The sequence below is a fragment of the Phasianus colchicus genome, chromosome 5 (genome assembly GCF_987193195.1).
Source record: "Phasianus colchicus chromosome 5, bPhaCol1.hap1.1, whole genome shotgun sequence".
In the NCBI taxonomy this organism is placed as follows: Eukaryota; Metazoa; Chordata; class Aves; order Galliformes; family Phasianidae; genus Phasianus; species Phasianus colchicus.
This window is the reverse complement of record NC_143440.1, coordinates 40,975,465-40,988,046: the sequence shown is the minus strand read 5'-3', so window position 1 is coordinate 40,988,046 and position 12,582 is coordinate 40,975,465. Positions and strand designations below refer to the sequence as shown.

General features: G+C 39.2%; 1 protein-coding gene across 1 annotated transcript in view; it reads right to left on the bottom strand.

Moving 5' to 3' along the window:
• NRXN3 (neurexin 3) overlaps positions 1 to 12,582 on the bottom strand; it is a 938,203-nt gene that overhangs the window by 616,898 nt on the left and 308,723 nt on the right. The window contains exon 10 of the mRNA XM_090141457.1: positions 2,120 to 2,323. Within this exon, the coding sequence (XP_089997583.1) occupies positions 2,120 to 2,323 (204 nt within the window). The remainder of the gene's footprint in view (positions 1 to 2,119; positions 2,324 to 12,582) is intronic.

The window sequence follows — 12,582 nt, the reverse complement described above, 5'->3', positions numbered from 1 at the left end:
GCAGCTAGTCAGCACCAAGCAAGATCAGCTTCAGGGGGTGTTCCTAACACTTCTCACCAGTAAGAGGATTTTGGCAGGACCAAACGATGAAGACTTGGTTCTTATTTGTGACATTTTAGCTATAATCAGTCTCCTTAAAGAGTCAGGTGTGACTTCCAGTAAACAACAGAATTTAAGTGGCTCTGTTAAGGTCATTCCTCCTTAACCTCTCTCCAACAGCAAGGTAACATTGCTGTTTTGAAGGCAGGAAAGTCCCAACTAAAGGAAAACACCTTAGATTTGCAGCTCTTCTTTGCACAATGACTCAGCATTCTTACAATAAGTTGAAACAGTGTGAGATCAGTGTCAGTGCTGTTTCTGTTTGAGAAGCTGCTATCATAGTTGAAACTGACCTATTTCTTCTGCCTGCTACTTGCTGACTATAGATCTATTCCTAGGCTAGCTGGACACTCAGTGGTGATTTAAACTTTCCCAATTGAGCTAAGAAGAGCAAGCATATGTATTCCAAACAGAAACCATACAGCATAGGTTTTTTTTCATTCATTTGTTTTTGCCTTTTCTATTTTCTTTTCTTTTAATAATTTGTTTGCTTTTGCCTTTTCTATTTTATTTTCTTTTCATAAGACAAAACAAGTTTCCATAACCCTTTGGACAGAGACTATTATTAATAAATATGAACTTGCTTAAATGCATCTTCTCTTCTTTATTCTCCTAACCCAAAAGCTGATGCTAGTCTTATGAGAGATTTAAAGCAAAACAAAAACAAAAAAAAAAAAAAAAAAAAACAAAAAAAAAAACCACAAAACTAGATGTAAGTTTTTAAAACAAGCTGGCCACTTACTGGACAACATATTTCCCAGGTAAGGATAAGAAACCTTAAAATCATCACTCAAACTCAACTGTGACACAGAAAGTCCTTGATAAATTTATAATATCTACTTAGGATACGAAAAACAAGAGGCATTACTACAGGTATGGGTAAAAAACACTGCCGCACTCTACAAAATCACTACACTACACAGTTTGCTCCTGATATCAACATAGTGGGACTTTCATGATGCTGATGTTGTTAGTTCAAAATAATGTGGAAGCTTCCTCCTGTGGGATTTAGAATTTTGAAAGCTGGCACAAGCTTTTGCAGACCATGAACATCTTTACATCAAGTACCCTGGACTTCAGAAGAGGTTTAACATTTTCCATTATCATTATACATTTTCCATTATCATTATACATGATAGTTCTGTCTTTTGATCCAAAATCTCTTCTTAATTATATTGAAAAATTCACATGAAGCAAGTTGCATCAGTGCAAAGGAAAGTAAACTTCATCTCCTGCGCTTATGTTCTTTAAAAAGAAGGCTATTTGTCATTCACTGATAAGAAAGTGGATACAGGATAATCAAAAAGCTCATTCATTCCCTCTCAAAAAATTTTGCTGTTATTATTGTTGAATTTGTTTCTAATGGTCTTTTATCATTTTCTATGACTCTAAGGAGACAGAATAACCTTTTGGGATAGGGGGATGCACTTTCATTACTGTTGCCTTTATTTTAACAAAGACACTATCAAAAGATACAGGCTTTTTTTCTAGATACTAAAAGTTCTAAAGGCTGAAAGATAAACTATTTATGAAATAGAAATAATTTGTAATTTAGCAAAATAGAATATTTAAGATCAAGTTGTAGCAAACATTGTCAAATTCTGTAAAAGGTTTAGGATTCACAAGACTTCTGCTTGCCACCATATCCATTTTACTTAATTCTCACATTTGGCTTTGACTGTTTTGAGTGATGCTAAATGAATGAGGGATGTAACTGATCAAAAGATGGACCAAGCAGCATGTCTCACACAGAGCTCACCAGTCCCAGACCAAGAAAGGAAACTTAAAAACTTAGACTTTAAAACCAACACCGTTCATAACAAAGAACTAACAGCAAATCTCCATGCAGCAATACAAGTAAGAGTTAATCTCCACAATAGAATATATTTATGAAGGTCTCAGCAGCTATTTTAGTGATCAATCCAATCAAACCAACAAAAATTAAACAAAATAATTTTAAAAACCACTAACCACAAGCCCAAACTAAGAGTGAAGGCAGTGGGAGGTTTTTATACGATACCTAAGTTGACCATAAGTTTGACACGGCCTCCATCCAGCTCCAGACGCAGAGTGTCAGCAGAATCTCGTGAGGTGGTTGCCATCAACAGCCCATAGGCGCGCTGGGACATGAAACGGAAGGACACATCTTCTGCCTCAGTATGCATGACCATGGGCATGATGATCTTCATGTACATGCTGCCATCATAGCTCAAGATAGAGGCCTCTGTAAGGAATCAGTAAACAATTTCAAAAAAAATGAAAATAAGTTACATTTCTACATGATCTCCATCCCTGAGGAAACCTGACATCTATTACAGAGCACTGTGTTTACAGACACTCGCCACACGCTCCAGGAACAGTACGTCACTCTGGGGTAGAACAGAGCTACTGTTCAGCTGCATCCGGCAACTCTACATAACAAGTATAAGCAGGAAAAATAAAGATAAGTGTGTTAGCTCTGGGCCCTTTGGAGATAAAGAGGTAAGACAGACTCCATTTTTCACATCTTCCAGAAAATGAGATCTTCTCCATTAGTCCAGCCTATCCTAGCATAGCACTTGCTGGAGTGACTAGTTCAAACACTGCTCCTAAGGCATTTAGTCTTGCCTTAGAAAATGCTGTCTCTATTTCTGGTGATCTTAAGTTGTTGCTTATTCAGCGAGGAATTTCATTCCATTGTTGGGACTTTAAAGGAAAAGAGAAACCATATACAGTTATAGTCCATGTCAACACAGTCCCTCAACAATCAATCTTACTTGCAAACCTTGTACAATAGTAGCATCTAGAAAGCTGCTCATGGCCTAAATAGACAAATCAGACAAATCAGACAAAACAAGCAAGAGAGAATTAAGTCCTGTATTTGTTCCATTGTTTCTGGAGGTAGAATTTAATTTATCAAATTAAGCAAGCCCAGCCATTAAATATGAATTATCATTAATATAGGACCTATAAAATTCTCCAGAGGAGAGAATTTATTTTAGAGAAGTGAAAAAAAGCCACACATAATTAGAAGTAGCAGAATGAAAAGGAACATACAACATCTAAAACAGGAAAGTGAAAATATGTTTCCAAAGTCCAAGTTAGACTAAGAGCTTCTAGAGGTACACATTATTAAAGAATAATGAAACTTTGGTCATAGGAAATGCTATTTAATAGTGAGTTCATAGATCCATCCTACTTGTAATCACTTGATCTTTTTTCAGTTTTGTTGTAATCTTGCAGACAAATATCTGCAAGCATGAAACAGGTTTCCTAACAGTTTTTCCCACACCAGGTTTGTGCTATTTTATGGGAGCTTTTCCTCCTCCTTACTAACAATATTTCTGGAGCTCTGCTGTCACAACTGGTGGCAGTGCAATGCAAATGATAAAAAGAACAAATCAAAATTTGCATCAAGTTTAAGTGTCATTCAAACATTGGAAATGGCAGGAGCTGGAGGCAGAACAAAAGGCAGGGGTGTGTGGGGGGGGGGGGGGGGGGGAAAGGAATGATATTAAGTTTTTCTGTCCCCTCTGAAGATATCAAAGAAAATTGAGTTTAGTGTGAAAGGAGTTTCAGTAGTTAATGCTCTATTTGTTCAGGACTTTGCCTGTGGAAACTGAAAGTCTTCTCTGAAGGGGTAAAGTCTTGTGAAAGAAGTGCAGCCACCAGTATGGCATGGCAATCATTGTTTCAGTCTGTGCATATGCTCTAAAACACTTCCACCAGCAAAATTTACAAATCTGCATAAATATATTAATGTATGAATCAGAGCATCCCTTTTCCCCAGAACCATTTCCTACCAAAGGCAGATAAATAGATTACTCCATGTAGGACTTTTACAACAAAGTTATGAATAAAAATCCCAGAGGTAGAAAAAAAAAAGACTGATTTAAACTCCCTAGGCACATGAAGGGATTACTCCGTAAAGCACTCTTACCTAGATTCTCACCATTCTCCCTAACTACACAAGGAAAGAAAACACAGTATCAACTGAAACAACAAATATTTGGAATATAGATGTTCTTCTTAGACATTTTCATTTTTCACATCATCAGCTGACCCCCTTATGCTGATGGGACTGGAACTTTTAGAGGGAAACAGTAAGCTTATTAGAGCTAACTCTTGTAGTCCTCTCAAGGCCTAAATGTTTGGTGCTAGAGTAGGAGAGTTGGACAGGAAAATGAAGAACATGTCAATTTCTTCCAAGTCCATGCTGGAAAGGATCCACAGTGGCTAGAAATAGACATGCAGTGTGGTAATAAATATGCAAAAGAAGAGGTAAACAATTATATGGTTACAAAACATTTGATGGGGATCACTGTGGTTGGACTGGTGCAGCAACCCATCATACTAATATACAGCATGCAGCACCTCCACTGGTCATGGGACATACAAGCTCATTAAGAAGAAAACTTCTCTGTGATCACCATTAAAATAATATGCCTGTGAACAACATCTTTATTCACCAGTGTTCTGAGCTGCATTCCCCACACACTGTCATGGTCTGTATGCACAAAGTGCTTTACATGCAACACCCACTCAGCCATACATACACCTTCTGGGTACCAGCTGTCAGTGTTGCCCAAGGGACTCACAGCTTTACTTGGCCAAGAAACAGAGTGGAAAAGAAAGATTTTTTTTTCTACATGGGGGGGAAAGGTTTCCTACTTTTCAAAGTGCAGTTCTCTCCCCCCTCTCGCCTGCAACTCTTTCTTGCCACCCACAGCTGCAAGCTGGAACCAAATGTACTGTACATTATACGTATGCTCAAAGTCAACGCGTATGCACACACAAACCCCTCCTTGGCTCTCTCTCCTCTGTGTGGATTGTATTAGAAAATGCAGTCAAGCATGAAATGGCTCTTTTGATGCCTTCAGCTCAGATGTGCCTTGCATGAAAAAGTTGCATGCCCTAGCACCTGAATAGCTGTGGGAAAGGGATTGGAGAGTATCAGGACCATGAGTGGGAGTCGCTGACACAAGCACCTCAGCTCTGCTGCTTTCTTGTTCACAGAGCCATACCTTCGGTGCTTCAGAAATATACATGCTTTTTTTCTGCAGACACTGTAAGACAACAAATCAAAAGAGTAGTAATAATGACTCTCTTCCCTTCTAAAATAACTCATTTGTGCCCTTCAGGTCCACTGATTCCACTGACAGAAAATTACTGTCCATAGACAAGAAATGTGAACTGTTACTATATTTGTGTAAGACTAATATGAGAAACACCCAGAATTGCTGAAGATGGCACAAAAATCTAGAACCTAATGTTCTGAGTAGCTTCTGAATTAAAATCTGAACTCAAAAACGTCAGGGGAAAAAAAAGAAAAAAAGAAAGAAAACCACTGATTCCTAAATCAACCCCAGATTCAAATTCTATAAGCATGGCTTGTACTTGCAATGAATTACACAGTGAGATAAAGCAGGAGGAGCCCCAAGGGAAAAATGTAGTGTAGGAGGCAAAAAAGATCTCGTACTGAGCAAAATCTCTTCTTCCCACCTCCTGAATCCCTTGCTTGCTCTTCTAGGTATCCTTTCCTAAAGCTCTGCCCACAGCATTCTGTGTATGGAATGCAGAGGACCCAAGGGTTCTCAGTATAGTTCCAGTCACCATACTAACAGACATGTCAGTTTAGAATTAATAGAGACAAACCAGACAGAGGAAAGCTGAAAGTAAATTTCCAATTGGAATCAATAATCAAAATTAATTTAAAAATCAAGACAGTGTTTCAGTTGATATTCAGTAGTACCCTAAATCAGGTATTACTTCAGTTTAAGTTAATGTCTCTTCTCTGACCAACCTGATACAAATATAGCTCTGCACTGAATCCTTGCAACAACTATGCAGATAAAATCAAATAGCCTGAAATAGATGAAACAGCCCCTATGCAACCATGTGAGAAGATGAGCTTCTGCCCTTGTGTGTGCCCTCTGCTGACCTGAGCCTGTCCCAGTTCAGACTACCTAAGCACGTGACATCTTTTAAATGTAAGAAATTTCATTCTCACCTTACAAGTCTTCACCATCTGAAGTATCTGTAAGCATTTTCAGCACACCTCCTTGCAAGCAGAGCTTTCTTTCTAACTGTAAGAATAGTCCTTCAGAGGGGGGTATTGCTTAGTAGCAATGACAGAAATAAATCATCTCTGCTTGTCCTAACAGCAGTCCCCAAAACTCAAGGATGGCACATTATTGCTAAGCAACACATACAGAAAATCTGCTGATGATTGAATGTAACCTGGCAACAACTAAGTGACCTCAGTTCTCCTGTGCTGGCAACTTTTGCCTGAAAACAGGCATCCATTTGATTGTCTTCAGCCAACTGCAGCAAAGAGATTGTAACACTTCTGTACAGCACCATAAATACAAGCAGCAGTTAGTTATTAAAGTTAAAATATATGCACATTCCTTCCACCTGTCCACTTTCAGGGTAGCAATATGCAGCACAAAAGATTTCACCCATGTTGCAGGGACCTGCAGTACAGACAAAAAGATCTAGAGCTGCATTTATCAGATCTCAAAGCCAGAAGCTTCATTGCCATTAAGCTGGAGATGGAAAGAGGAAGAAACCAGGTGCTAGTTCAAAACTGCCCTGACATAATGCCAGAGATCTGTGAAAATCGATATGTTATTAGGAGCAATTAGCTTCCCAGTCTTGTGCTCTGAGACCCTGCCAGCTTTAATTTTGCACTTAGCATCCAAAGGAGCAATTTACTGCTGCTTCCCCACAAAGCCCTGCATAAACATTCTAGGGAGGTGGCAACAGGCATATTCTTGCAATACAGAGATAGAAAAATATTCAATATCTCTTCACGATCTTTCTCTTGGTTTCTAACCTGTCTCCTGTATTAATTTCCATTCTTTTTGTCTGTTCATCATTTTCAGCCTTTCCATAGTGCCTTGTTCTTCCTTGTGGGTTCCCCCTTGTCTCCCAAACTAAAAAAGAGCTTTCTTTTTTCTGGAGGTCTCCAAAAAAGATGACTGTGAAAAAGATGACCTCCTCTTCATTAAAAGTTCAGCTGAAGTGATTAATGACAGTAAACCAGGGCACACTGTGCATTCCCCCTACAGTTGCATTTAGGAAAGTCAGCTGTTGCTCCCCATTCCCACTGAGCAGGGCTTCTAGAGGAAAGCATTAGCAGTTGGAGAGGCATAATAGCAAGGACCAAGAGTGGAAAAGAAGAGGCATGTTAGTTCAAAACTGCAGGAAATACAGATGAGACAATACCACTTTCCTGCAAAAAATTCAAATATCCTTCAAGATTTCCTTTAAGAAAGAGAGCCAGAGCTTTCATCCACAAGCCAGAAAAAGCTTTCCAATGAGTATGTAGCACACCTCTTTCCATTCCCATGCAAACATCAGTTTTTTCATATACCTGCTAGGAGACACATGGCCGCAAATAAAAACAGCCTTGATTATTCGAAAATCAACATAATACTTAAAACCCACAACAAACAAACCCACACAACTGAAAGAAAAAAAGGCCTAAAAAAACCACAATTCTCAATCCTGTCTACGTAGATTCCATACAGACAAGTTTCAATAAGCCAAGCCCTTGGACTGATAATGTACATTCTTGAATGACCTGGGGGATGCATGTTTACACCTGGCATAATTTGGACTAAGCTACAACCAAGTTTGTCTCACATGGATTTTAAAATACAAGCTAGTTTAATACGAGCTATAAAAAATGAACAGTTGAAAACACCTCTTTATAAATCATTTTTACACTGAAAAAATTTCTTCTGTATTTCAAGGTAAATGCATATTTTACCTGCTCTTACTGCTAGCACTGCAGAACCAGGAGCACTAGGAGAGAATGGTTCTATCTACAGAACATACAGCTGTGCTTGAATCACCCTTAAGACAGAACCTACATGCTATCCATACCCACTTGTAAAAGCAGCATAGCATTCAGTCAGTCTCTTGGTGCCAGCATATTGAGTGGGGTGTCCTGAGCAGGCTTGCTAGTTGGCTGCCCCACCACACTGCTAACTCAGTACCTGCTGGTCATCCACAAGGAAGCCACAGTTTTTATAAGTTGGTAGGTCAAGAAGCAGGACTCAGTTATAGCTACTCACAACCACTCATCTCCAATGGGAGATCATTAAGTCAGAGAAAAAGCTAGCCAAGATCTGTCCATAAACTTTTCCATTAACCTCTAGCAGGTCCCGTCTGTTTCATCAGATGGAAAGAAAGACTTCCAGAAACGTCCCCATACAATCACAGAAAACACAGGGAGGTACAGAGATTCTGGGGGCCTAACCCACCTGCTCAAACTCTGCACCAAGAACAGGAAGAGTTTCGACCTAGTTCAGTGTCAAGAAAAACATTTGTAGTTGTATTTTACAAACTTCAAGGAAATTATCTTAACAGATATTCCCATTCAGCAAAAACCACAATAAATTACCATCATCCAAAACAATCACCAACATGCACAAAAAGTAAGGCTTGATCCCACAGCTGCAAGGTTTGTTTCCTCAAAAACTGAGTGCAGGAGCTTATTTAAAGTATGCAGCCTTCCTGCATAATAGATTAAGAAAGAAAACAGAGTTTTGCCTAAGTGGAAACAATGGAAGTTTGGGGAGCAAGAATATAATCATTTAGGCTGCAATCTTACTATGACACAAGAGTTAATGCTCCTATTTTTGTGGAAAAAAATGTAATGGGAATTTTTATACTCACGGGCAGTTATGACTTTGGATGTCACACAAGGGCAAAAGCAGGGTTTCTCCCTGGAAGCCAGGAGCCATGTGAAACCTGACAGGCCTGCAGATGGTGGCCAGGTCCAATCAAGGCAGCGCCATTGCAATATGGGAGGTCCAAGGTCAAGCTGGGAGGTCTATCAGCTAGTCAGACCCAGGCTCAAGTACAGTGATCACTGGGCAGGGCAACAGTGAAAGGGCCAGGACATGAGCAAACCTGAGCAGGCCCATGGCCATAGAGGCAGAGTGGCAGGGAGCTGGGGTCTGGCCCTGCAGTGTCCTTCCTGAGGCTGGGGCTGATGTCTCTGAGGCCAACATTTGGTCTTGAGCCTGTGCAGGGTGTAGGGAGCTCTGAGGGACTGAAACAGTGCCATGGCAGGGTAGCACAGGCAGTGGGGCAGGCAGATCCCAGGGGTGCCCTCAGGGCTCTGGTGGTGTGGAGCCAGCAGTGCTTTAGTCCTTTTCCTCCCCTGGCCCAGAAAAGAAGCCCATGTCTGCTATATGTACAATAACACTTTTTCCAGCAAACTGGATTTTTCTTGAATGTCTCCCACAAAAGTGCCACAGATCTCACCCCATCTAGCCCGTCAAACAGGAATGAATAACTAGAAGGGATGTAAACGCAATTCACCAGCATTTGCAAGGACAGTAACAGAAAACAAAACAAAATATTCACCTAAAGGGAACCATTAGAAATAAGATGAAGTTTTATTAGTCTAGCAAAATTCACTGCAAATAGTACCACTAATCACCAACTGTAGGTTTATTGCACTAGCAAGAACAAAGCTGCTCTGCTTTAAAGATTTCAGCCTGCCAAGATGTCAATAACATCTGCATTAGCTATTATGCACTGAAAATTCATGAAGATAAAGCAGTTGTTAGAGACACAACACCAGAATTGTAAGGAACCTGGACTGTTTTTTCTAGTGCATAACTACCTCACAGATCAAAGTATTTTTGAAACATTAATCCCAATTTCTCTTTTCTTCAAATAAAGATGATCACTTATTTTCTTAGTCTACTTCCCTATCTACTGTAAAGTAGATATTTATCTACTATCTAACTACTATCTACTTTATCTACTATCTATTACTATACTAAAGTAGATATTTATCTACTTTACAGAAGGACCTTCATACACCGAAGCTCTGCATACCATTGCTCCCAACTCCTCTAAAATTAATCCCATTCACTCAACAACTTCCAGTTTTTATTTTCTATAAGTTGCCTCTTCTGTTTCCCAGATTTACTTAGTTCAGTGATTTGTATATTACTGTCTTAAATTCAAAAAACCCCAAATTTGAATAGTGCATGTCAGTTAAGACCAAATGAGCACTAAAAGTAGAATAATTACATAAGACAGCCTTATCAGTAGAATGTGTACAAAACATTTCCAAATGAGCAGCAAATGAGAGAGATAATAGAGCAAGCTTCAAGGCATTCATCACATTTTCAGGGATGCAAGAATACTGGTGGAGCAGTAATAATAATTGTCACTTATAAGGCCATAGCTACAGACAAAAATTGCTAGCAAATGTTTTCATACAGCAGATGACATCTGGATGAATATTTTTCATCAAATGCTTCTTTTCAAAATCTTGCAAAATGTATTGCACAGCATTATTTGAAACATTTCAAGACTTTCAACAAACACTTGAGTCTGAAAATAGCCTAGAAATGCTGGTGGGATAACATAAAATAAGAAGTTCCTGAAGAACATCTGAAGTACAAACCAAACCAATTTATTTACCTTGAAAGTCAGAACAGAATAAATATCCTATTTACCGTTTCCCTTGCAATACCACTGTTTCAGTGTTTCCTCCCTATTTCAGTATGTTATTTCCTGTTTCCCAAGTTGTTTTTTCCAAACACAAGCAAAAACATCAAATTTCTGTAGGAAAAATGACTACCTTCATATCAATAAAGTAGAAGAGGTAAAAGAGGCAAATTAACAGCCCCATGGTGTATCAAGGTGCAGGGTTTAGCACAAGTACTATAATATTCTCTCCTCAGAGAAAAGAATTAACTCAGTTGATAAAGTTAAGACATCTAAATGACTGCAACAGCAGAAATTCTGATTTTTTTTTTCAGAACTACCCCAAATTTTTTACACTAATCCAAAATGAACCACATGCTTTTCTAACTTAGTACTAAAATGAGGTTGTGTAATATCCAAATTAAGTAAAGTAGTTTGAGTCTTTAGCTCAAACTGGATAAAATCTCAAGAGTCTAAGTAAACCTGTGAAACTCCCATCATTAAGAGAGGAAAATCCCATCAGGTATTCGACCACCTACAACAAAAAGTTCGGGGGAGACGATCTAAATTTTTAATTGATCCTGAGAAGACATATTTGGAGACGAGATTATAAAACCCCCTCCACTACTAGACCTCACAAGGCTTGGCATTCTGGGTCTTCACTTTGATGTAACTTCCATAACAAACCAGCCTTTCAGCTCCTGATGCAAACCTGTGACTTGTGAGAAGGCTGTACCAATTTCCATGAGCATCAGGATTGTTATGTGCTTCCTCTCCTCCTGCCATGGTCACACACAGAAGGGGAGAAGCTAACTATGGGGGTGAGGTATTGTCATGTAGTGAATTAACAGTAAACAAACAAACAAACAACCTTAATTCATAAGGAAAGGTAAATGTTATCTGATAAACTTCACCTCTCCCTTCTTCAGGCTGCAAACATATCATCTGGGCTGTAGAGGAGCTGAAACAACACTGAGCAGTATAGTGGAAATATTTGCAGACAGAGACTGTAGCTTGTAAATGTTAGTGCTAGCCCTGGGAGGTGAAGAATGAGAGGCTGTATTGCCATACTAAAGATTGGCAGAGACGCGGGGGAACTGAGGAGAAGTACATGAGCTCTTCAAGCTTACTCCAAATGTCACTCTAACATTTACAAAGCTGTGTGCAACTGTTTGGGAAGAAATCTCTTGCAAGAAGGTTTAGAACAGAAGGATTGTTCTTCAAAGACTAGGAGTGTAATGGGGAAAATGTAGAGAAATCTGCTGCTAGAATGAGGGTCTGAGAGTTTACATTATATGAGTGACAGGGTTTAGAAAATTATGTGACTTCTCTTTAGCTCCAACAGCTCTCAGTCCTCTTTCACAGTACTGTCAAGCTTCATGAAGCGCGTGATCACTATTTTTTCAGTATGTTCACCAAGAAAAAGGGATTATAGTGAACATGGAGCTTGCCTCATCACAGGGGTATGCAGTGTAAGAAAAAGGCAGAAGATGATTTGTAGTAAGGGGAATTACAGAAAATTAAAAGGAAAAAATTACACGTGGAAGGTGATTAAATACTAGGGAAGGCTGTGGAAATTCCACCCCTGGAAATTTTCAAAACTTGACTGGAGACCTGAACAACCCATTCTACTCTTGATGCTGGCCCCACTTCAAATAGACAATTGCAATAGGCTTCCAGAAATCCCTTTCAACTTGGGTTATTCTATGGCAAGTGCCACAACGTACTGATTTTACTGGACACTGAAACATTTCAGAGACATCATATTACACCTGCAAATTAGTACTGATCCCTGAGCTGGAAAAGATTTTGCCTGTTGTATTATAATATTAATGGCAATGTTGCTTGCAGCACATTGTCATGACTGGAGAAACAGAAGATTGGAAGAAACAGGAGATTCAAAATGTGGTTTTCCTGCAGGCACTCTGTGTCCTTGGGTAAATATTTACCCCTGCTGAATTATCTCATCAGAGTTACAGTCAGAAGCATACTATGACAGACTAATATAATCCACCTCTTCTGTGCCTTCTGTCCTTTTGC